Source organism: Montipora foliosa, chromosome 6 (assembly GCF_036669935.1).
Source record: "Montipora foliosa isolate CH-2021 chromosome 6, ASM3666993v2, whole genome shotgun sequence".
NCBI lineage: Eukaryota > Metazoa > Cnidaria > Anthozoa > Scleractinia > Acroporidae > Montipora > Montipora foliosa.
In genome coordinates, this window is record NC_090874.1 from 42741693 (window position 1) to 42765992 (window position 24300).

Below are 24300 nucleotides of genomic sequence, written 5' to 3' on the forward strand. Positions count from 1 at the left end.
CCATCCCGGTTGACGTCACCAAGAAACACAATAAATGGTATTGTGTTACATAATACGAGCCATGTGTAACTTTCGGAGCATCAGATCTGCAGTGCAAAATACTTTGCTTGCTTTAGTATTTTGGTACGGAGTCTTCTGTTAGCGATGATAAGTCCAAACACTCGAAAATCGATGCTACCGTATGTCAATAATTAATATCCTTTCGTGTTTGGTACAATGTGCTTTGCACTTCGCATGCAAACTTCTGAAATGTTTCAGAGCTTATACGATATTTAATGATTGTTTCTTTAGTTCCTGCTTTTCTACGTTGAAACGTTTCCCGATAGGATTCAAATCCGGACTGGCAAAATTATTGCAATCAATCAGACAACAAGTTGCAAAAATAGTGGAGACACTTCACCTTCTTGGGGCGTTATTAATTTCCCTATTATCTCACACTGCAGCCCCCCTCCCCCCCTTATCAGTGTTGCTAGCGAGACAAAAAAATTTTGGGAACCTAAGCAGTCAACATTGAAAGGGGGAGAGGGGAGAGGAAGTGGGAAAGGTTTAAATTCTAGATACGCCGAGTATTGGAAGTTAGAAAATGTGCTTTTTAATGAAGGTGTCTCAACAATTTTGCAACTTGTTGTAGCGTTTTCTAACCAGTTAGCTGAGAATAAAGTCCTGCAAATTGAAATTGCATTGCACCACGATATACCAGATAATCTCTGAGCAATGATGCTTTTGAAAATTCGAAATTTTATAAAGAATGAACATTGGGAATTTATTGATTTCTTGATGCAACAGGTTCTTTTACCTTTTGAAGTAAATTTGTAACAAAGTACACCTGTACAGTGTAGTATGATGCTATCTGTATGTGGGGAAGCTCGTGTGTTAATGAGGAGAATTGTAAATGATGCTAGCAAGTATTCCTGCATACAGTGTAGCAGCTTGACCAGTAAAACCCAAGGCTGTGCTCTAACGGAGCCCGGTCGCCTCAGGCGACTAACATTTGGTTTCGGGCGAGTGAGAAAAATTACCCAGTCGCCCGGCCGGGCACTCTGGCTTATTGTATTTCTAGCAGATAAGGTGGCTAAAAATTTTTAAATTGTTGGTGGTTACAGTTTATGAAACCTCTCAAAAAATGTTTTTTCTTCGTTCTCAAAGAAATAGCATTAAATTTGGAACGTGGAGTTTGGCAATTCTTGGTTATAGTTTTAAAAAAGAGTTGTTACTTCTGCTCTGGCAGGGAACCGCAGTTTATGCAAATTTAATACTTTTACAATTTTTTGCGGCTGTGCCTGCTTGGCTAAAATTCATTTATGTTATGGTTGTTTCTCCCCAGTATATGAAATAACGAAATAAGAAAAAAGGAAAGATATCATGTTATTTGTTGTTGTTTTAGAAACAGAGCAATCCCGCGTTGTCTTTAGTTCGTGACAAATCATTGCGTGCCCTAAACAAATAACGCTGTGACTGGCGCTTTGACCGAATCCACAAAAAGCTCATTCCACTAGACATTTTACTGATAATACAAGAAAAAAATACTTTAGTTCTGTCCTGTAGCAATGATTTTCGTCCAAATCAAGATTACTTTCTAAAAAAAAAATTGATACCTTTCGGGTCGCAGTGGTTTAATTGTTTCACGGGAGTTTTCACAAAAGCTCCACGTGAATCAAGCGGCATTGATTCACGTTTTGAAAATTCATTTTCAACCCAACTAAACCAGTAAAAACGTTTACCTGTATTAGACCCAAATGTTTTTACATAAACCTGCCGCAATCTTTACTTTTTCACTTTTAAACCTGAAAACATTGGTGGCATTGCCACTTTTCTCGTCTTTCTCAAGTATGTCATGAAAAATTTGAAGACTTGTAGGTTTTTCTTGCACTAGCGAGTTTGACGATTACCAGAGCAGTAGCAGCAATGTTTTGTTGAGAGAGAGATGGATGAAGATTTTGCTGTGTTGCTGATCTCAGATAGTTAATTAAATAAACAATTAATTAATTCAGGCTACCAACTTGCATTTTTTGGAGGGCTGGGCACCCCAGCTGAAATGCTTGGGAGTCCAAAGGGCTCCCCGAAATTTTCCTTAGGGCACAGCCTTGCCCAAGGAATATATATTAGGGATTGCAGGTCTTGGACTGTTTTACTGGAGTGTTTAGAAGTAAGAAAACCTGACATACACAGCCTAGTCAAAATGTGCTGGCAGGCGGCGATTTTGCTGCTAACAACAAAATATCTGCCGCCTGCAAAAGTTCATTGAGAACAAATTACTGTAATGTGAGATCTGGTGAATTGAACCGAAAATTCACGAAAAATATTGACACAAACAAAGTGAACAGCAGGATTATTGGGGCCAGCTACAGTAGGAAAGCCTTCAACATTACATGGGCATTTGAACGGACAGCAGTCACAGCTCTTGCAGTTTCAAACAAGATGGCGTTTGATTAAATGAGTTCGTGTAGACGATTCGACCGCTTCTCTGTTATGTTGACTTGGAAACGTATTCAATGTATTTCTAAGGACTTGAAGAGTTTAATTAAAACTGTTGATTCCATAAGGACTTTCTCAATAAAGGTACTAGTGGAAAAAACTAGCATTTAAGGGGAAAAGCTCTTGAGTAGTGCTATCTGGAAGCTGAAAAAGAGGGACTGAGTTTACCTCCTGTGCCAGATACAAGCATTTGAAGCCAAGCTTTTAAACTCTTTTTGGGGAGCATGCCCTGGACTCCTCTACTTGGCAAGGGCCGAATGCTTACTACTCAAGCCATCTTGCCTACTACTCAAAACCATTTTTGACTGGGCTACATGCACTGTAAGATTTTGGCTGACTTAACTTCGCACTCCAAGCCTGCTGAAATTATTGGTCAAGCATTGATGACACTAGACTAAGTGTTCTCAAACTGCACAAAATTAATTATTCCTGTGAAATTACATTGTAGAATGCAAATTATGTAGAAGTGGCTAGAGAAATATTTAATTTCTTTTTAAATCAAATCAAATATTCATGTGTGCAATAATCATCTTACTTTTGATATAAATTTGTTGTTTTTCGACAACATGGTAAAAATTAACAGTTGCATTCTGTTCTTGTACATGAATGTACACTGCAGGTTCAATATTACTTCCATGAACTTCAACAATCCCAATACCAGGTAGGGCAATGTGTTTATGTAGTCTCTGAAATTAACATGTTTTAAAGTGATTGCCAAGTGCTAGAGATCAAAGAACAAAATAAAGAAAATAATTGGGAGATGCGAACTTGTACATGTGATATCTAATTGAACTCTGAGTTCAAGTACGTGTAGTTGATAACTCATTTATTGATTGAGTGGATTTCATACATATTATTTTTTATTGTTGTAGTGTACTTTAGAAGTACAATACAACATGTAGTTTTGTGCACTGGTATCACATTTACCTGTACTTTTATTACAATTATTTGGCAGTCACTGAAAGACTCCCTGCTGAATCATCTTTCTGCCCTTCATGGTGCCTCCCATGCAATAGTCACACAGGTATGCAAACCCGTACTTACATTTATGAACATTGAAATAGTTCTGTACGATTAATTATTATAAAATACACTTTGTGCTTTGTGGCAATCATGATGTTCATGTACATTATCATTTCTAGTTTCCCTTTCTTTTTTCTATTTCATGTAGCATTTTTTTTTCTTTTTAGTACATGTATTTCATATCCAATCACCTTGAAAGTTTCCTTTGTTAATTTAAGGAGTTTTCAATTCCTTCACTACCTGCTTTTCATGAACCCTTTTTTTACAAGTTAACCTCCCATTTTCTCCCATTTGCCTTAATGTCTAAGACAGCACATGTTCTATTTTTAATTCCATTTTTTCATGAGCACAAAAGTCACTTGGAGTTACCCTTTTTAACCATGTTTTACGATATTGGGATTTGGGGTTAGGGTTAGGTAAATGTTATGTGGACAGAGAGTTGTTCTGGGGCTAACTTTTGAATAATTAACAATTATTGGATGAGGTTGAGCATGTTAGCGATAATTATCAAGGCCAAAGTTTGTGTTATCTGCTGAAGCCGAGGGCTGAGGCGGATAACACAAACTGAGGTCTTGATAATTATCGCTAACATGCGAAAACCGAATTCAATAATTGTTTTATCATGCATATTCCTGAGCTGAGCTCCGCCATGACAAAACTGATCGAACTGCTGGTTAGTGTGTTAGGTGACGTTACTTCTGCATGCATGAAACTATTGTCTGTAGGTATGATGTAATTCTACACATATATAAAATCTATTGTTTGTAGGTATGACGTAAGAGAAACAGAGCAAGCAAGAATTAGCTGTGTGCTTATAGCCACTCAAAATCGAGCTTGTGACACCAATGTATAATAATAATAATTATTGTTCAACAGTTGTGCCTCGCCCTTGCTGATCTTGCTGTTCAAATGCCACAATGGAAAGATGTAGTTAGTGACTTATCTCAGAGGTACATGTTCTTGGAACCGGTAGTCTAGTAAACTTATCATACTATGTAAACTATACAAATGTACCATGTACATTTCATATACTTTAAGCACAAATGCCTTAAACAAGGTACGGTGTACAAGTACTTTTAATCAGCTCTCGAAAACTCATTAGGCAGTAATTATTATCATTATCAATACACAGACAAAAATAATGACAACTGTCTTCTGTAAAGCATGCCTTTTTGCAGGCCAACAAGGAAATACTCAGGCTGAAAAAGCATTTGCCACCCTGATTATGACTGGCTGCAGAGACGCAAAACAACTTTGCTCGGCCAGTGATATCCTATAAAAATACCATTTCAAAGCCAGAGTTGGGGCAAATTTTTGCGGATGAGTTTCTTTTCTCTTTTTTTTCTCTCTCGGTGTTTGCAGAAACTTTCCATACCATAGTTTCATGCAACATGTACATCTCTGTTAAACATTTTTTTCTTACTACATGTAAATGAATTTGTACAATTTGGCCTTGTGTATTGATAATAATGATAATCACATCATGATGACGTTTGTCTGGCATACATGTATACCGTTGTGTCCCGAAAGAACGAACATTGGGAATTTATCAATTTCTTGATGGAACAGGTTCTTTTACCTTTTGAAGTAAATTTGTAACAAAGTACACCTGTACAGTGTAGTATGATGCTATCTGTATGTGAGCAAGCTTGTGTGTTAATGAGGAGAATTGTAAACGATCCTAGCAAGTATTCGAAGTTTTTCGAAGACAACCAAATTGTTGGAGAAAAATCATATGATAATCATGTGATAAATTATTATCATTACTTATTAATTAATAATATACGTGTAAATTCGAGATAGTTAAGCAGAAGAAACACAAAACGTATCACACAATTAGGGAACAATTGCGCCATCCAGGGCACACGCTTAATTTGGAAACAATAGATTTGATTGGTTCTGACCACTCCTTATTGTTTATTAGCTAATCATAATCCAGAATTTCAATGTGTAATTTGCACGGGTATTACACTTTTTGCACTGGTGTATTATGTACACTTTTTGCATTGTGTTACACTTGAACTGCCCTGCTGTCAGCCAATCAAAATTGAGTAATTTTTTCATGTATACTATTACATGTATATCAGATGTAAAGTCACTGCATGTGTTTTCTTGTCTGCTAATGTTAGAACTCCTCTGAACAGTTTGAACCTTTGTCCGGACTCCAAGGGATAGGCTTTTTGGGAACATTTTTGAAACCAGTCAAAAGAACTCGGCTTGGCCTTGGCTATGCCTCGAAACCTGACAAAACAATGCTGCTTGTTTTTTAAACAAGTCATTACATCAATTTGTACATTTTCATAACTGATTAAATATATACAGTATGCCTCACCTCTCGTTTTCAATTATAGTGAAAGGAATAGTGGAGCGTTACAGGGTTGATGTTGAGGATTTTACCCACAAATACATATAGCTCAACTGAAATGCTTTTATAGAAGGGTTTAAAGAAGTTCCCTTTATTAGAGACTCACCATAAATTTTTGGTGCATTGTATCATCAATTTTCTTCTTGAGGGTGAGGTGTACCGGTAACTGGATTATTCCTGTGTTGTGGAGGGTAGTGTACATTACAGTACATTTAAAAAGAAATAATTATTATAGTAAATAGTTATTGATTAATTAACACAGTGACTCCTTGGAAGCCCTAGGACCCCCCCCCCCCCCCCCTCCCTGTTGATGAGTAAAATTGTGTGACTTTATACAGAGTGGAATCTGTTAACTCTCACTCCGAGGGCTCAGTTGTTAAGTCCTTCCTTCCTCCCTTTGTTCTTTTACTTTGAATTCCCAATTTTTATTTTTATTTTTAATTTAATTAATCTTTTCATTAATTAACATTCAACAGTTACTAACAAATTTTCTTATTTACAATTTCAATACATTAAGAATAACTGCCACAATTACACACACTGTTTACTCAAGACTAAATATTACTACGACATTGAAAAGAAAGGGCTTCATGCAAAACAATAGGTCTTACAGAATGTGCTAAAAGCAGTCTTCAATGTCTAGGAAATATAGGGGGCTTTTAAAGTATGTAGTATTAAAAACAGGGGAAAGGAAGCATGCTAGAAATTAAGATAGTTACATCACAAGATACACATAAATTACAGTATACAATACTGTAGGTTCCCATTTTTTGGCATGCTCACTGTTTAATTCAATGTCATACTTTGAATTCAGAAAATGCAGGTATTGCAAAAGACAGGGCAGACTTTGTTTTGTTTTAGCTACCCATATATAGTGTTTTGCATTAAAAGGAAATGTAAACTGTAGTTTACAGGTATTTGAAGTGCGAACTTAGAAGTACATTGTATCGGGCTCATACCTAAGACCGCAGTGTTAGTCATTTACGTGTACTGTACTTACACATGCTGTGTCTGTATTAATGAATTAATTAATTTATTTATTTATTGATTTATTGATTATTTTATTTATTATTAGACTTGGCACGGCGGTGGAAAGAATACCCATTTTCTTAGAGATTCTGACTGTTCTTCCTGAGGAGGTAATTGTTTTCTGACTGTGCAAGATAATAATAAAGATACATGTGCTAATACACAAGTCGTACATGTTTTATGGTTCATAACAAACCCTACAGCAACTATTATGAATTATTAAATTCTCAACCTCGGATAATGCAATTCTCGTGCGCTGATTGGTTCACTCAATCTCGGTTATCAGCTCATATTCCTTAGTTTGACCTTATGTGGTAAATGATTGCGCTTAGCGTTGCTAAACTAAAAACGTTTACGCCAGAAAGCGAAATTTCTTTCGGTATAAAGCAAAAGAAAAACGTTTTTGTGGAAAGTTTGGATCACTTTCGAAGCTTAGAGATACGCGAAAAGGTAAGAAATGTTTTTGTGATGAGCCTGCGTCTGTCTGACCACGAGGTATTACACAACATCGCATCTTCATCAACTTTTTTTTTGATTTCGCTGGGATTTTCTCGCTTTTTTCGCTCGTATTTCGTACTTCTAAACTTTTGGAGTTTAAGGAATTTAATAAAACAATTATTCCATTCGCGCTTGTTGGATATGAGAGTGGTTATAGCCAACTCGGCGCTACGCGCCTCGTTGGCTATTTACCATCTCATATCCAACGCGCGCTCATGGAATAATTGTTAATTAGCTAGTAATAATGCAAACAGGAAGCAATGATGGCTGCTGTGGCTGTGGCAATAATACCAGTATTGTTGGTTTATTATGACCAAAAATTATTGTGTTGCACATGCAACATGCCGTACTCTGCAAAAGAACAAGGTCAAATTATTAAAGGTTTTGACAACGATGCGACTATAAAACAATAGTGAATCATTCATTTCAATCTTTCCACTCATATTTGTGAAAATAATAGTAAGGATAGTATACGCACTCTCATTGGTCAATAGATGTGTTTAGACAAGAGTATGTAAACACAGCTGTGACATCCCCCCAAAATTAATTCTGATTGGTTATGTGTTGTCAGATGTGCATTTGATTTGCTGGTACTGTATGAAATACATGTATGAGTGTGCATCAAGAAAATACTTAAGTATCACTTAATCTACTGATACAATGTAGAGTGAAGCATTATGCTTACAATGTAGATTATGCAATTTCAGCAAGATCATGCTTAACTGTTGAAAACCCTGCCTTTTTTTTGCATAAGAATTCTAACTCGTTCCTTTAAAAAAGAACACTGCCGAATGCTAACGAAGGTGACTGGGTATTCAGCAGTTACTCCCAGGATCGTGTTGGAAGAATTTTGAAAGATTTGGGGCAGCACAGTGTTAATTTGAATTGAAGTTTTTCCTGCAGTTGCCATTGCTTATGACTGTACACATTGCTGTTGTGTTGTGGTTTCTCTGTAGGTTGGAAGCCATCATCTTAGAGTTGGTGCCAACAGGAGAGAAGAGGTGGTGACTGAATTACGTGCATCAGCTGACGTAGTTCTCAATCTACTTGTAGGTGCTGCTCTTGTTTAAGGATTCAAGTGGTGCAGCTTAAAAAACATTTATATACTAGTAATTGTAAAGGCCCCTGTCTCCACTTTTAAAACAGCTTTTCAAACCAGGACATCAAATGACTACAGAGATAAGAATTCCTTTCTGACATTAATTTTGGAAGGTTTTGTTTAGAATGGTTAAAAGTTCATGAAGCTTAATTCATAGTTTAGTGTCAACTTTAAGGACGTAATTTCACATGATGATGATGATGATTCTTCTTCTTCTTCTTCTTCTTCTCATTATTATTGTTATTATTATTATTATTATTATTACACTGAACAGATCTATGTCGAAGACCCAGTATTTAATGATAAATTATTGTCACTCTCAAATTTTTTTTTCCTTCTACCTGTATTCTTTGCTGTGAGTTACAGTTGTACTGTACACTAGTCTATAATGATGTGACTGGCTTCTGTTGCTGAAATTACTGTCATGGTCATTTTTAGAAGCAATCATTCTCTTTTTGACCTTGCTGGGTTTTTAATTAGCCAATGTTTGATGTCAGTATTTACAATGTACAAGTATATAAAAACAATATGAGCGGCAGATCTGTGATACAGATCTGACGCAAATATTGTATAATTAATGACTCATTAAATGCCAGCATTTAAGTGTTGATGTACACTAGTGTACTAGGTACATGTATAAAATTTTTCGGTGATTCAAGACATTTTAACCGGGAAAACTGAAAGAAACATTTGTATGTATTAAATGAAGACAAATCTTTATCAGATGTACAGTGTACAGATTATTGATTGATAAATATTTCTCTTGTTTTCTTATCATGAATTGTTAATGAATTTTATATTATAAAAAGTGTATGTTATTGGTCAAAATGAAATTTTGTCAATTAGGTTGTATTAATTTTTATAATGAAGACAATTTGTTTGCAGTGATACAGATCAAGTCTTAAATTTAAATACTGTAAAACTAAATTATTACCCCAGTATGTCCATGCATGTTACTTAATCAGTCATTAAGTTTGCTTTATTTTTTACAGACGGCATGTGTGAGCAAATTTCCAAATGATGCAAATGTTAAAGTTAAGGTGAGTATGTAACTATACAAAAAATTATGTATGCATTATTTATTGATCTAACCCATTATGGATGTACAATCATGTAGAGTGGAGAGGAAACTTGATCACTGTTAACATGTGCATCTAAAACTAAGCAAAAACCTTCATTGTGTAATCTTGGCTTTTCCACTTTAATCCAAGATAAAATTTTCACACTTTAAAAAACCATTAATTTTGAAATTAGTCTGTGGACAACTTGAAGTACAATTATAGTATACGTTTTTTTCGGTAGGTGTTCCGCTGTGCTGGCAGTTGGGTGACTCTTGGTGCTTTTCCACCTTCTGAGTTTGTTCATAGTGAGCTGCTCCAAACCACATTCAATACTTTAGTAAGTAGTGTTACATTGCAGGATCATCTTCCTATGATTAATTATTAGTTTTTTCGTTGTACTGTACAGTAATGCTATAAATCAAGAGCTCGGGAGTGAGAGTTTTGCACATAAAAATTGTACAAAGAAGTGCCAAATTTTGGCATGTGGTTCTTTTATGACAAGACATGTTGTTACTGACAAGAGTTGATTTTGGATTCTTTTCACCCTGTTGTGGTAATTTTTGCATATCCCTTAGGACATTGTTATTTTGAATGCCAATTCTTGCCTTGGGTAGATATTGGAATAATTTGTCTTTTGACAAAAAAAAAAAAATTGCACTATTTTCTGTATTTTTTAAAATTAGAAATTAAAAAAAAAAAGGTAAAGGAACCTCTTGGCCAAGTTGGTCATGAGCAAGGTACTGTAATTGCTCTCCCAATAGGAAAGTTGGAATGTTGATATTTTTGTAGGCATTTAGGTGTCAAAAATTAGATGTGCTCAGTAAAGTCAGAAGATATTAAAGGCAATTGAGAGTAAAAATTATTGATAATAATTTTGAATGACGTTTCGATGATTCGTTCATCATTTTCAAATTCATAAAAACTAAAAACTAAAAGTCAGATTCTTGTGAGTTCTTTAAATATTAAGAATGTGTATGAAAATCTTGTTGCATGTAATTGACACTGCAATGTGGAACGTATGTGTAGAGGGCAACAATTAGGTACCAAATAGTTTTGCTTTGATTGAGTCAGATTGAGTGTTCAGCTGAGGTTTCTTTTCTTGGATAAAAAGCATTTCGTAAACTAAGCATTCAAATTTCCCACGGCATTTCTTAAGAATGGTAAATTGTTCCTGAAGATCTATGTTCTTCTGATTGTGTGAAAAATATGTCAGTTAATTAATGCTGATTTTAGAGGCTGTTTCAGACTTGCATAACTAAAAGGTGTTTCCTTATTCAGCACCAGGCAGACTCCAGTGACATGATGCATGAAGTAGCTGCAGACTTTGTTTGTAATGCTCTGTACACATCCGAGGTTTGTGTGTAGCATTTGGTACTAGCTGGGTGCTTACATGTACATGTACATTAATTTTAGATCGTTAGAGGGTCATTCTGTACAGCGGGTTAAATGTGAAAAACTGTGATGGCTTTTTTTAAGTGAAAATGCATTTACAGTAGCTGTCAAGCTATTTCAGAGGTACAGCACATACCGTACTCACAGTTTTGCCTTTATATCTTAATCCACAATATAAGATTGCAGTTTTTGAATTGATGACTCACAGGAATGATAGCTGCTATGTCGTTTTCTTAAAGTACAGCGGTACAGTTTAGTTGTTATTAATCCAGGAGTAACGCTTTCGCGAAAGTTGAATCGAGTATAAATAATTGACAAGGTTTCACTTTGGTAATTTTGCGAGAATCGAGTGTTGAGGATCGAATTTGATTTCGAGTAAATCAAGTCCTGATCCTAGACTCTTGCGAGGATTGTGTAGAGACTGTCAATTGAACTTACTTTTGCTTGGTACTGTACTTTTACTTTATGCATGATTGTACATTGCGTTTGGTTGGATACATGTGATTGCATTTCTCAATAATCATCATGGACTTGCATATGGCCCCCAACCATGAAGAGCTTTAATTTCAGAACTGCAGCGCTAGGGTTTTTTCTTGCATTTGCTATGTTTATTATTTGAAATACATGTACATGTACCTTGTTAACAAGAGGGTGAGACTGGGATTATTTCCTGGAGAATAAATACAGAAGGAGAGAGAGAGAGACTATTAATATTGGTGTGTGGGGATTGTACAAGTACATGTACAGTGTATGGTTACAATGTGAAAGAAACGAGTAAAAATAATTGTCTGGTGTTAGAGTACAACTGGGCCTGGTTGTTCAAAAGCCGATTAATGCTAATCCCAGATTAAAAATTCACCACGGAGTTCATTTCTCTACTCCCAAATGCTGTTTAGCGCTGATATTTGGCAAAACTTTATTATATTACAGTAGAAGAAGTCAATCTTGAAAAACAGAAATAAGCAAAAGAAACTTTTACCAAAAAAGTTGAAAACATGAAACAAAAGTTTGCGCTAATCCTGGATTAAGTTAATCGGCTTTCGAACAACCGGGCCTTGTATATTAAGTCTCACACCTAGGAATTAATAAGTTAAAGGGGATTTAGAGGTTGCTAAGACAAAATAATGATTGAACCCAATGAAAATGCGCAAATCCAATGCCCTAACTACATGGCATTTAATCGGCTGTCCCTCTGTTTCAACCTGCTTTGATGAAGTACAGTACTTTACAGTATAATATTGCCGTCTTGTTGGTTTTATGGTGTAGAATCTTGACAAGCAACAGTTGCTGGCTGAAGGTCTGTTCAAGTATGTTATGATGTTGCCACCAGCTTATGAGAAAGCTGTGAACAGCGAGGACTTTGACAGGTAAAGTACACACACATTATCAAATAGCCAGTATTAAAAACTTATTCTGTTTGGTCCAAGCAAATTCATTATTAAGAAGCTCTCTGGGCACTTCTCTGGTGTTCTTTATGTAATGTAATAAAGCATAGGACGTGCTTTTATTAGTCAACAATGCGCTCAGCCCGTTTTTTATTTCTTTCATACATGTAAAGTCTATTCCCAACAGCCTGAACCTTATGGTAACTGAAACTCAAACTAAATAAATTTTATCTTTCCTCCAGTACATTAACTGCAATTTTGCCTTACCTAATGTAACTTCAATGTTATGAAAGTGATTATTGGAAGGAAATATTCAATTCTTTTTTAGTTTCTAGAAGTCCAATTGATTTTTTACTATTAAAGTGCAGGTTAGAGATGAAAGAGTGAAGTGATCTTTGCACTTATCTAGTGGACAATTTGAGCAATTGTCTCAAATACATTTATTTCATTTATCGAGTCGTTTCACGGGAACACATGACCCCTAACAAAGTGACCTGCTCACAACTGAGTGGCTTCGTAGCTCAGTTGATAGAGCATACACCTTTTTCCAAAATTGCCGCCATTCAAATACTCTTTTATTTTTATTCAAATTAGCCCTCAATGCCTTGTTCTTAAGCTTAAAATTCAAAAGAATATCTTGCCTTGAACAAGGCATCAAGGTCTAATTTGAATGAAAACAAAAGAATCTCTAAATGGTGGTCATTTTGGAAAAAGGCGTATTGCATCATTCAATTGCAGAGATCATGGGTTCCAATCCAGTTGAAACCGCCTTTAGTTAATATTTCAGTTGTCTATAAGAGACAATTGTTCAAATTTTCCAGATAAGTGCAAGGGTCACTTCACTCTTTTGTCTATAGCCGGCTCTTCAAATACATACTGTACATGTAAATTTATTTCATTGTTATTATTATGTACGTAATCATTCTGTTCTGTCATTAAGGTCAACTGTGCACAGTAATTCTTCCATGGCAGCCAGCAATGCTGTGTATAAAATTAATACATTGTGGCATACGCATACAACTTAACATCGTTATTGTTTTATATCAACAGAGCCCTTAACTTGTGCAGAATTTTTACTGAGTTGGGAGAATCATATTTACATGTTATTGTTAACTCACCTGGAAAAGTGAGTAAAATAGTTTTTTTTCCAAATAAGTGTATCTACAGTGAAAGAAATGTGTATATGAAGTGTGGGTTATAGACGAAAGGTACAAGTGAATGTGTTCCTCACACTTAACTGAACAATTTAAGAAATTGTCTCTTACAGGATTCAAACCCATCACCTCTGCTATGCCGGTGCCATGCTCTACTAACTGAAGAAGTAATAATTCATTATTATTATTATTGTTATTATTATTATTATTATTATTATTATTAATTTATTATTATTATTACTATTATTATTATTAAATTTCTTTGAGCTGCCCTGTGGGAAGAGTACACACAATTTCATTACCATGATAATACTTATTGTATTGAATTTCATGTTTGTATTTCTTCATTCTGCAGGATCTTGGAGATTTAAGAACACTCACTATTATCCTAACCTGTGTGAAGCACTATCAGTATGAGGTAACCCAGTGAATGCAAGCCTGCTCAAATGCTGTGTATAATTAGCAATTATTCCACGAGCGTGTGTTGGATCAGTAGACCACTTTCATAAATGGCGACCACATTAATGGCGACCACATTAATGGCGACCACATTAATGGCGACCACATTACATTCTTTTGTACTTTTGTTAATTGGATGTACTGCCCTCACTTTGAAACAAAAATTGTTTTGGAATTTGCTCGTCGTAGCGAGGCTAGAAAGGCTTTTTAGCATTAAAACAGAAGAATCTTTTATTTGACTGCCATTATGAAAGAGGTCTATGAGATGATACATGTTAAGAGAGTCAACGAGGCACGTAGCACCGAGTTGGCTATACAGTATTCATCTCATATCCAACAAGCGCGAGTGGAATGATGACAATAATTATTGGTTTATTAGAAACGCCTTCTGATATTTGTAATTGTAGAGCACTGTAGAGTTGCAGTATCCAATGATGTGGTTTTTAATGATAAATATTAACTTCAAGCTAAATTAAAGTGAACGAAATGATATATGAAATGAATCATGTACTGAACTGCGGATATGAAATCAAGTAAAGCTATGATCCTCGCAGTTATGGACACAATTGCGTAGAGAAGCCAGAAAAATTCAGGGCTTCAACGGGGTTTGAATCTGTGACCTCGCGATACCTTATCTGAATTCGTGCAGCTCAAACATCAGCGAAATTCGCATACGAGCGCCATACGCACGTGTGACGCATATGAGTATGTTGACATGTGCGTATAAATACGAGTATGACCTTCTCTTATGCCAACCTATCCTTCACTTCTCAAATGACGATTATCGTCAATTCTTAATTTTCTCTAAATAGACTGTTATCGTCAATTTAGGACGCTTAGCGCTTTATAGGGATTATGGGAAATGACTATCTATTTTTAGAGTCCTAACCCCAATGCCTGAACTCGCAGGACTCGAACCTGGGAAGTGCTTTCATCTGTTTCCCGGTGTTTGGAACCCCTGATGAAAAACTCGCATTCGCTTTTTACTTATTACATGAAGATGTTCAGTTGATAAAGGGTGAACAAAAAACATCACTACCTATGAGGTCCTCTTTATACACCAGCTTCAAGCTCACGTTAAAGTGCACCATTGCAAATTCAACCTATTTAAGCGAGCATACATTGTGTTAATTAATACCTCATGTTCTTTAATTTAAGCCTCTAAATGCCTGATCTTAATTAACACATGAGATCATGTGCACTGTATATTACTCTAAATTTAATTTTTGTGTTTTCAGGTAGCGGAGGTAACCTTCAATTTTTGGTATCGTTTGTCAGAAGCTTTGTTCAAGACCGAGGATGATGACAAGATAGCTCATTTTAGACCGTATTTTGAAACTCTTATTGAAGCACTGTGTGTTCATTGTCGATTGGAAAGTGATGCCGTAAGTTAACTGAAGTAATTGTGAATTTTCAATTTTACATCATCTGTTTCGTTTCTTTGTTAGGAGATTTCCTTTCTCCTTTGTTGTGATAGTTACTTACAAAATGTTAGCGATTACTTCTGAAAAATGTGGATGTCATGAAACGAAACGGCGGTAGTATGAGGCCCAGGCTGTTTAAAGGCTAATTATTGCTTTATCACATGGCACTGTTAACACTTCGTCGGTACTCAAGTAAACCTCTGGCACTGTTCCCAGTTGTGGGTACATGTACCACCTCCAAATATAGTAAATGAGTGAAGGGGTAGTTTCTAAAGAAACTGTGGTGCTGCGTCGGTGGGGAAGTAGTATACAAAAATTTGGTTTAGAATCTCTGTACGGTGGCCAATTTACATTATCAACTCCGTTGATAAACCAAATTTTTCCAAATATAGTACTCTGGCATCGATTTGCACACAGGAACTTTGCCTGAACACTTTATCATCTGGGCCCGGTTTTTCGAAAGCCGATTAGCTTAATCCAGGATTAGCGTAAACTTTTGTTTCAAGTTTTTAACTTTTTGGTGATAGTTTCTTTTGCTTATTTTTGTTTTTCAAGATTGACTTCTTCTAATTTATAGTTTTGCCGAATATCAGCGTTGAACAGCATTTAGGAGTAGAGAAATTAACTCCTCGGTTAATTTTTAATCTGGGATTAGTGTTAATCGGCTTTTGAACAACTGGGCCCTGTCCTTTACCTTCCCTTTCCCCAAGTGCAGAAAAAGACAGGCCATATAGGGAGAAAATTTGAGTGAAGTAGAAAAACAAGTGCCAGTCCAAGTGAAGCACATCTTATTTGTTCACGTTGTTACAATGGTGACTTTTTATCTCTGCACCACGAGGAGTCACCTCGCCACCAACTAAATTCTTAATAATTCGCTTTGAAAAGCGTGATGTTATTTTTAAGTGACGCCTAAATACTAGGATTGTTTGAGTCCCAATTCTTATTTGCCTTGCTATCCCCTACATCGGTTAAATTTTAATTTTCAATTTGTTGAAACAACGCACAAGATCGGACGATGCGCATTTACAAGTAGGCCAGAAACTGAATCATGGCACTTGGCGAATATCACACTGATGTTTCAACGACTCAGAGCCCACTCCTCCAACAGCTTGTGTAATAAGTAGCATATACCTGGGTACTCCCCTGCACCATGTGAGCCCCTTCCTGTTGGTCCGTCTTCATTGTACACTTACGGACAGTAAAGTCATTGATGGTCATTTCCAGTATTCTTGGTTTTTTCCCCCGTGACGAGGCAGCCATGTTGGATGGCGATACAATACCATTTCTTTTCGCATAATTTTCATAATAATTAACAATCAGACCCGTAGTCCGCAAGGGCTACGGGTCAATATCAGCATGGGCTATTGACCCGTGGCCCTTGAGGTCGAAGGTTCTAATTGTTTTAGTATCACCCAACTAGTCGGACAGAAAAGGCCATAATTAAGTTAGCAAGTGTAAGAAGAAATATTTATTTGGGAATAAAACGAAAGAAAGCGTCGCGCTTTTCGCTACTCGAGGACTATTACTAATAGTCCTTTAGTAGCGTAGCCAATTAAAATGCAGGATTTGCATTAGTCCACCAGTTGGGTGATACTAATAAAGTCTCTCCCAGCGGAGAGACAAGTTATTGTTCTTGTCGTTCAACATGGCCACCATGACGTCACATGCAAACCATCAATAATCTTCTCACTCACTATGGAAATTTATATTCTCTACAGCAAGGTATCCCAGATGACTCAGACGAGTTCGGGGAGTTTCGTCTCAGAGTAGCGGATCTCATCAAGGATTGTGTATTCGTAGTAGGGTCAGAAAACTGTTTTAGTCAGGTAGGCCAACACTAACAACGATTATTATACATTGGTGTCACCAGCTCGATTTTGATTTGCTATAGGCACGCAGCTAATTCTTGCTTGCCCTGTGTCTCTTACGTCACCTACAGACAATAAACAATTATTGGATGAGGTTGAGCATGATATCATGAATTATCAAAACTTCGTGTCTGTGTTATCTGCCGAAGCCGAAGGCTGAAGCAAATAACACAGACACGAGGTTTTCGCAATTGTATACATCTTTTATTCAGCCAATTGTATTTTGTAGTGGCAGGCAGGCGACTTTCTGATTTGTGGAAAATTCAAATTGCTGGACCAGTGATCCAGCCGTAGTGTATGCGGAGGAACGCGGGTGCTTAGGATTCCAAATTATTCTCTCACCAGATGTACAACAGCTTAGTTCAGCAAGGGAACGATATTCCATGGGAGACATCAGAAGCAATATTGTTTGTCATGTCAACTGTAGCAAGGAATGTTTCACTTCATTCTGACGTTGTTGGTCAATTCCTTCCCGTGATGCTTAATCTCCCATCCAGCTGTCATATCGCCGTCAGACATAGTAACATTAAACTTGTTGGTGAACTTTCAGAGTGGATAGATAAACACCCGCAGTACCTTGGTACGTATATCTTGACGTCACAGTAGTCACGTGCATGTATGTCCCGAAATGCAACCCCAATTTTGATATCCAAGACGAAGTGTCCCTTGAAGTCTAAGCATCTGCTACCTGTTTCTAACAATAAGGTTCAGGGTTTTCGTTTGAGGCCGGAAGTTTCCCATTCTATGTCCGGTACTTTGTTGCCAATATTTGAGGGGTTTGTTTTATTTCCAAAAACGTCCCTGCTTAAGCTCCCTATTTAAAAACATTTCTTGAGGAGGGTGGGGGGGGGGGGGGGGTGGGTGCATGCTCCCAGATCCCCTTAGTAGCTCGCAACTACCAAGCATATCACGTCCGGTGCTTTCAGAAATATGTTAGCGTTATTTGAATTTCTGGACATATCTGACAGTAATAGATAGTTGCATTTGCTTAAGTGCTTGTGTCGGCGCTTGATTTGCCAGAAGGTGGATTCGCCGCGTTAAAATCCCACTAAGAGCTCAAACAGGTGTCTTAAATGGCCCCGAAATCATCTACATGACATTTGTGGGGATTAACCAGCTCCTCCTGTTCCCGATCTCTTGGGTTTTCGAACTTTGAATCCTTTCCGTAATACCTTACCCCACGAGCTTCAAATGCGACAAATTACAAATAGATTCTCGGCCTTTCTTTTACCACAAACATTACTCGTTGGGACATTTCGCTATGAGCACTGGTGAAAGAAAACAACTTTGATTTTAAGTTGAAAACTGAGGAGTGATCTTTTTCTTGGTCATGATTGTCCAGAGTAACAAATCATGGTAGTTTTACTGTATAAGCTGCTGCAAAAAAATTCTGGAATAAAATCAACGTTTAAACGGGATTCGAATCCATGACCCTGGACACTGCAAAGTTGAGTCTTATTTGCGCAGGTTTTATCCCTCCTTTTTGTACCAATCAATTAATATTTTATTCCCAATATCGTCCTTTGTGTGCTCTTCGTTTTTCAGATCCGGTTCTTCGGTCCTTATTGTCTCATATCCAAGATCCCAAGCTGTCTTCAGTTTCAGCATCAGCAATTGAAAGCCTCTGTATGTCGTGTCACTCTCACATGACAAAATACTTTGATGTGCTGGCACAGGTAACTATTTTTTTTTTCTTTGATTCATTAATCGAGTCCTTCACGGGAACAAATGAGCCCAACAAATTGACCTGCTCCCAACGTAGTAGTTTCATAGCTCAGTTGGCAGAGCATTGCACCTACATCGCCGAGGTCATGGGTTCGATTTGATTCCTTTGGAGCCACTTGAATTTTTGTCCATAAAAAAGTGGCAATTGCTTAAATTGTCCACGTAAGTGCGAGGATGACTCAGTTCTCTTATTCGCTTTAATTTGAAGTTGCACCTGTTCTTTGAACTTTTGAAAATTCCTTATTGTATGTCTTACAGGTTGTGGTTGCTGCAGATTCTCTGTCCATCTCTCACGACTCTTATATTGGACTCCTAAAAGGTGAGCCATGTTCCTTGGCTCTTCCCGAAAGGCGCAACTATACTTTGACATACACAAAATCAGTTTTCCTGCCTAGGTACCTTGGTACTGTTGAAAGATGTGTTAAGATTTAGTTAAAGAACGAAATGATGTAGGAAATGAACCATATATTGAACAGTGCATATGAAATCAAGTGAAGCTATGATTCTTGCTCCCAACATCAGTGGTTTCAAAGCTCAGTTGGTTAGAGCGTCGCACCGGCATCGCGAGGTCTCTGGTTCAAACCCCTTCGAAGTCCTGAATTTTTCAGGCTTCTCTACTCAATTGCTATAATTGCGTTCATAACTGCGAGGATCATAGCTTCCCTTGATTAAGATTTAATTGTAGTTTTCAAAGTAAACATTCTAGATGCCACCTTTCAGGCAGTTGAGTATTACCGACAGTAATACAGCATAGCGGGTTGTTTGCTCGTTGTAAAGAAAAGAGTTTTACCATCATATTGTTGGTTTTCATGCACGCGATCAACGGTCATGTTTTTCAACGAAAACAGAAGAAATCGTTTGCATAATAGTAGAGTTCAATTCCCGGAGGATTGGGTGGGCCCAAAGGGACAAAAATATGGCCGCCGTTTCTTTGTTTAGGGGCACAAAAATGGCGGTCGTGACGTCATGTAAAACCGAGAATAGATAGATGGTGATAGGTAGATAGTTTATTGAATATAACTTTGCAACCCAAGGGTTGAATTACGCATATGTACAGAATAAAAGACTTAAATAAATATAATATATACATACAAAGAAACATTTGAAATTTCATGGATCTTCCAGAAAGTGTCTGTTGCAAAAAAAAAAAAAAAAATCCGACACCCTCCTTTGCAGGTACAAACTTACTTCTCCAAGTTCATTAGTGTTTTTTGGTTTGTTTCAGGGGTTTGTAAGGTCTTAGAAGGAATTAGTCCTGATAAACTGTCTGAAGGCTTACAATCAATATGTGGAATTCATATAACATCGCTGAAGCAGGTGTGTTCATCCGACATGATTGTTTGTTACTCCTGGATCACGTCAAACAAAAGAAATATAAATAAACGAGTGAGATCGTGAAGCAACTAATTGTAGCCCTCTCTTAGAACAGGAAAACTCTTTCGAGATTAGTGATACGATGTGGCGCGATAATTTTGATAACCCTCTGAGGCACACGAGCCGCTGTGGCTCACTCACACGGCCGAAGCTTGAACCGGTCTCTGTGGCATGAAGCGATTGAGAGTCACCCGTCGACCGGTGGCTCAGATGGTTCAGCATCGCGCTTTCGTTCGGGAGATCGCGGGTTCAAACCCTGGTCGGACCAACACTCAGGGTCTTGTGGAAAAAAGGTCTAACCGTAGGCCACGTCTCACAACAATTCCCGTTAATCAGCACTGTGGGGCGTTAAAGAACGCTGGTGTTACGGTCTCTCCTCCCTTCACATGCATGCGTTAGTTGGTTGGGTGGGTGAGATCAAATATGGACTGATAGCGGTTGCCAGAGGCGCCTTACAGGCTGACGTCTGATCTCACCCCAGAGAAAACCATGACATGTGCGGTACCCCCCCTCCCCCCTCCCCCTTTCTTGGACGCGATGCAAGGTTATCCTGAAGCACTATGTCGCCGGTAGCCATTAATTGTGTATACATTTCATACTTATGAGTTGAGAGGGACAATGTGGAGTAAAATGTCTTGTCTAAGAAAAACAGTACCGTGACAGAGCTATATGTAGGCCTCTGGGGGTGGGAGAACGGCGAGCAAAACACTTCACCATCGGATCTCTACGCGATAGTTCTGGACCAAGCAGCAAACATGAGAAAACCTAGACAAAAGGAATCTCTTCATTATTTATTATTGATACCCATTTGAAAACCGCACCACTATCCTTCACAATACAGTTTAATTCTTATGGTTAATTTTCTCGCTAAGCATACCCCTTTTTATTTCGATTGATTTGAAAACATCTCCTTGTTAAGCCTGAAAATGCCCATGCTTTACTGTAATTTTCATAATTCTGCGGAATCTCACCTTCATGCGCTGAGCTCCAAATTGCGTTTTGGCTTCCATCAATCAAATTTCCGAACATAGCCCGGAAGATCGACTCCGCCTTCGGAAAGTGAATTGGAGTTTTTGTTTAGGTTACAGCTCGAATACCATTTTGATATCTTTCTAGAGGTTCTTCGTAAAAAGTAAAGAGATTCGCGCAGATGTCTTCGCTTTCCATCGGCGTCGAGTTGGAATGTACTGTTTGGTAGGTTATGTCACGAATCAATTGATTCCGGTGTCCGTTGTTTCGGGTGAACTCTCGGCTTGGCTTCGGAAGTTTGATTGATAGAAGCCAAAGCGCAGTTTGGCCGTTAGCGCTTGAAGATGCGATTCCGCAAAATTATGAAAATCACAGTTACTGAAGTCGGATTCATTACCGTCCAATTGCATTGCATACTACCCTACAACCTAGTTATCAAGCCACCTGGGAGTTGGTCATTGATGCGAGTTGATTCAATGCACTTAACGGCATTTTGCACTATCTTTGCAGATTCTTTCGGCCCCCGCCAACTCTTATCCAGACCCCACTCTCTGGTTAGACAGACTGGCAGCAACATTTAGGTAAGCCAGGGTAGATTCATAATCGCTACAGAAACGGAATTTGACGGTCCAATCTGTCTTTTTTTATTATTATTATTAACGTTTAATCGCTTCCTATTACTTGCATGTTTGAACTGCGTGCATTGATCGATGGCTATTCGAGCGTACTCGTAAAAATCTCGTAAAGATGCCTTCAAATAGCTTGGATGCTCAACTATCGAACGATATGAAATGCATGAGAATCAAGGGAGCTGGTCACCAGACATATGTCCCGCATACGTCTATAGGACTAGGATGAAATATGACATTCTTGCAATCATTTTGAAGGGAATGGTGAATTCTAAGCCCGATAATTATATTTCTATAGTAACTAGGGAATTATAATAAAAAAATAACAGTGTTGCAATTTTTTGCAGGTATCTGAACCCTCAAGTAGACAATGGGAAGGTTCACCCCGCCCTTACTGTTATAGAAGAGGTGAGTACTTTCAAGTAGAAAGCAGGTGCTCATTTTCGGTGTTCAAACAAATAGCCTTACTCTTTAGCTACTAGCTTGCGAGAGAAACGGTTAGCGGAAAAAATCCCCATATTAGAGGATATGCTACATCCCTTTTGTCACTCTTGTTTACAATGGCATAAATGGCGCTGAGATTTGGCGAAATTTAGCCGAAGCCGCAATTCCAACCTACAATAATCGTCAATGGTGTTAAGGACACCTGTACATTTCTCCCCCTCTCCCTTCAAATTTCCCCCTCCCGGACAATGAAGTGCAAAAGCGCGCCATATGGCGTTAACATCAAATTTGCGGGAACGGGCGATTGGGGGAGCGGTTTTAGTGCTTAAGGCGGCGTAAATCATGTACTTAATGCAAATAGCGGGTAAACATTGTTCATTTTTAGAAAGACGTTTCAACGAGGTCTGGCCAAGATTGTAGTTTTGAAAAGTTGATAAAGTTGTTCGTTCACACGGAATGTTATTGTTGGCATTATCGCTGACAGCAGTCGAATCTGAAGTTTGTTGTTCTTTGATGTTATTCCCTTGTTCACCGTAAAATTAACGTGTGAGAGAGAGAAGCGATCCACACTTATGTGGACAATTTAAGCAATTGTCTCTTACAGACACCTGAAAAATTCATGTGGCTCCAAAAGGATTCGAACCCATGACCTCTGCGGTCACTGACCTCTGTAAAATTATTTTCACTCAATTTACATTTGTTTTTGTGAGTATAATATCCAATCAGTAGCGTCTGTTTTGACTATGATTGCACTAGCAACAATGTGATTAACCGTATCAAGTTGTCACGTCTTTGGAATTCTTACTGTGACGCTATCGGCATCTTTCATCGTGAGTGTACTGTAGTGTTGTTACCTTTACGTTTCAGGTCTGGCCATTACTCTCCAGGATATGTGATAAATACCGTGCTGAACTGAAAATTATTGAAAGGTGTTGCAGGTAGGAAGGTTTTGTCCCAATCATGAAACAGTAGTTATTTCGACTGGAGTTGATTAGCAACAAGTTGGTATAACTGAGAATGTACTTTCCCTTTTTTCCAGGTGTATCAGATTCGCTATTCGGTGTCTCGGTAAAGCAGCGATAAGCTTGCTTTCTCCACTAGTTTCTCAGGTGAGATGGTGTAGGGTTTGGAGAGTTTTCAATTGAGGGCCAAAAGACCAAATCTGCCACCTAATAAATAATACTATAATAGTTAATAATACTAAACATAGCTACTACTAATCACGAGAGCCACAAACAATCAGACCAGCCAATCACAAAGCAGCGCAACTTCTTGTAGCCGGGGATGACACGTGCGAGCAAATCATTATTCATTGGCTCTGGTTGCCTGAGAATGTGGCGCCAAGCGTCGTGACGTACATCTCATCGATCACGAAGTAACTCTTGACGCTTATTTAATGCCCAATCTCTCGTCTTTTGCATTTTTTCGCTTCCAATATTCAGCCTCTGTCAACTTCATGCCCATACTTCCTGTGGGGAGGCATGTTATTTAAGTAATGGTCCGGCTAAGAAGCAGGCAGCCCAGCGGCAAAAGTACTTAGAAGCTGCTGCTCCAATCGAGGCATCTGATTGGCTAATATCGGAAAATGTCGAAAAAAGATGAGAAAAAAATGAAAAAAAAGCCTTTTTTGGATTTCTTCTTCCCCATGCCCTTGATCTCTGTCTCTCGGCCAAATTTGGGCATTGTTCTATGCGCCATTCGCTAATCGGCAAATGGCGCATAGAATCTTGACGATATTTACAAACATAGTTTTTGAAGGAATAATTATTTGTTCTACGAAACAGAATCTAATTTTTTAGACGGCAAGTCGATTACATTTTTCATTGAAATTCAAATTTCGCGCTTTTAGCTGCTTACACCAATGGGAACAGCCGAACTTAATTTGATTAAAAATGTTGGCACATTTTAACTAACCGACGCTATTGCC

At 37.8% G+C, this 24300-nt stretch overlaps 1 protein-coding gene across 1 annotated transcript in view; it reads left to right on the forward strand.

The window, feature by feature from the left end:
- Positions 1-24300, forward strand: part of LOC138007420 (transportin-3-like) — a 33833-nt gene that overhangs the window by 4244 nt on the left and 5289 nt on the right. The window contains exons 3-23 of the mRNA XM_068854316.1: positions 3095-3136; positions 3431-3499; positions 4375-4448; positions 6939-7002; positions 8347-8439; positions 9482-9529; positions 9792-9887; positions 10829-10903; positions 12209-12309; positions 13378-13453; positions 13837-13899; positions 15179-15325; positions 17083-17190; positions 17578-17812; positions 18778-18908; positions 19216-19276; positions 20183-20274; positions 21811-21881; positions 22277-22337; positions 23241-23311; positions 23413-23482. Coding sequence (XP_068710417.1) covers positions 3095-3136; positions 3431-3499; positions 4375-4448; positions 6939-7002; positions 8347-8439; positions 9482-9529; positions 9792-9887; positions 10829-10903; positions 12209-12309; positions 13378-13453; positions 13837-13899; positions 15179-15325; positions 17083-17190; positions 17578-17812; positions 18778-18908; positions 19216-19276; positions 20183-20274; positions 21811-21881; positions 22277-22337; positions 23241-23311; positions 23413-23482 — 1848 coding nt within the window. The remainder of the gene's footprint in view (positions 1-3094; positions 3137-3430; positions 3500-4374; positions 4449-6938; positions 7003-8346; positions 8440-9481; positions 9530-9791; positions 9888-10828; positions 10904-12208; positions 12310-13377; positions 13454-13836; positions 13900-15178; positions 15326-17082; positions 17191-17577; positions 17813-18777; positions 18909-19215; positions 19277-20182; positions 20275-21810; positions 21882-22276; positions 22338-23240; positions 23312-23412; positions 23483-24300) is intronic.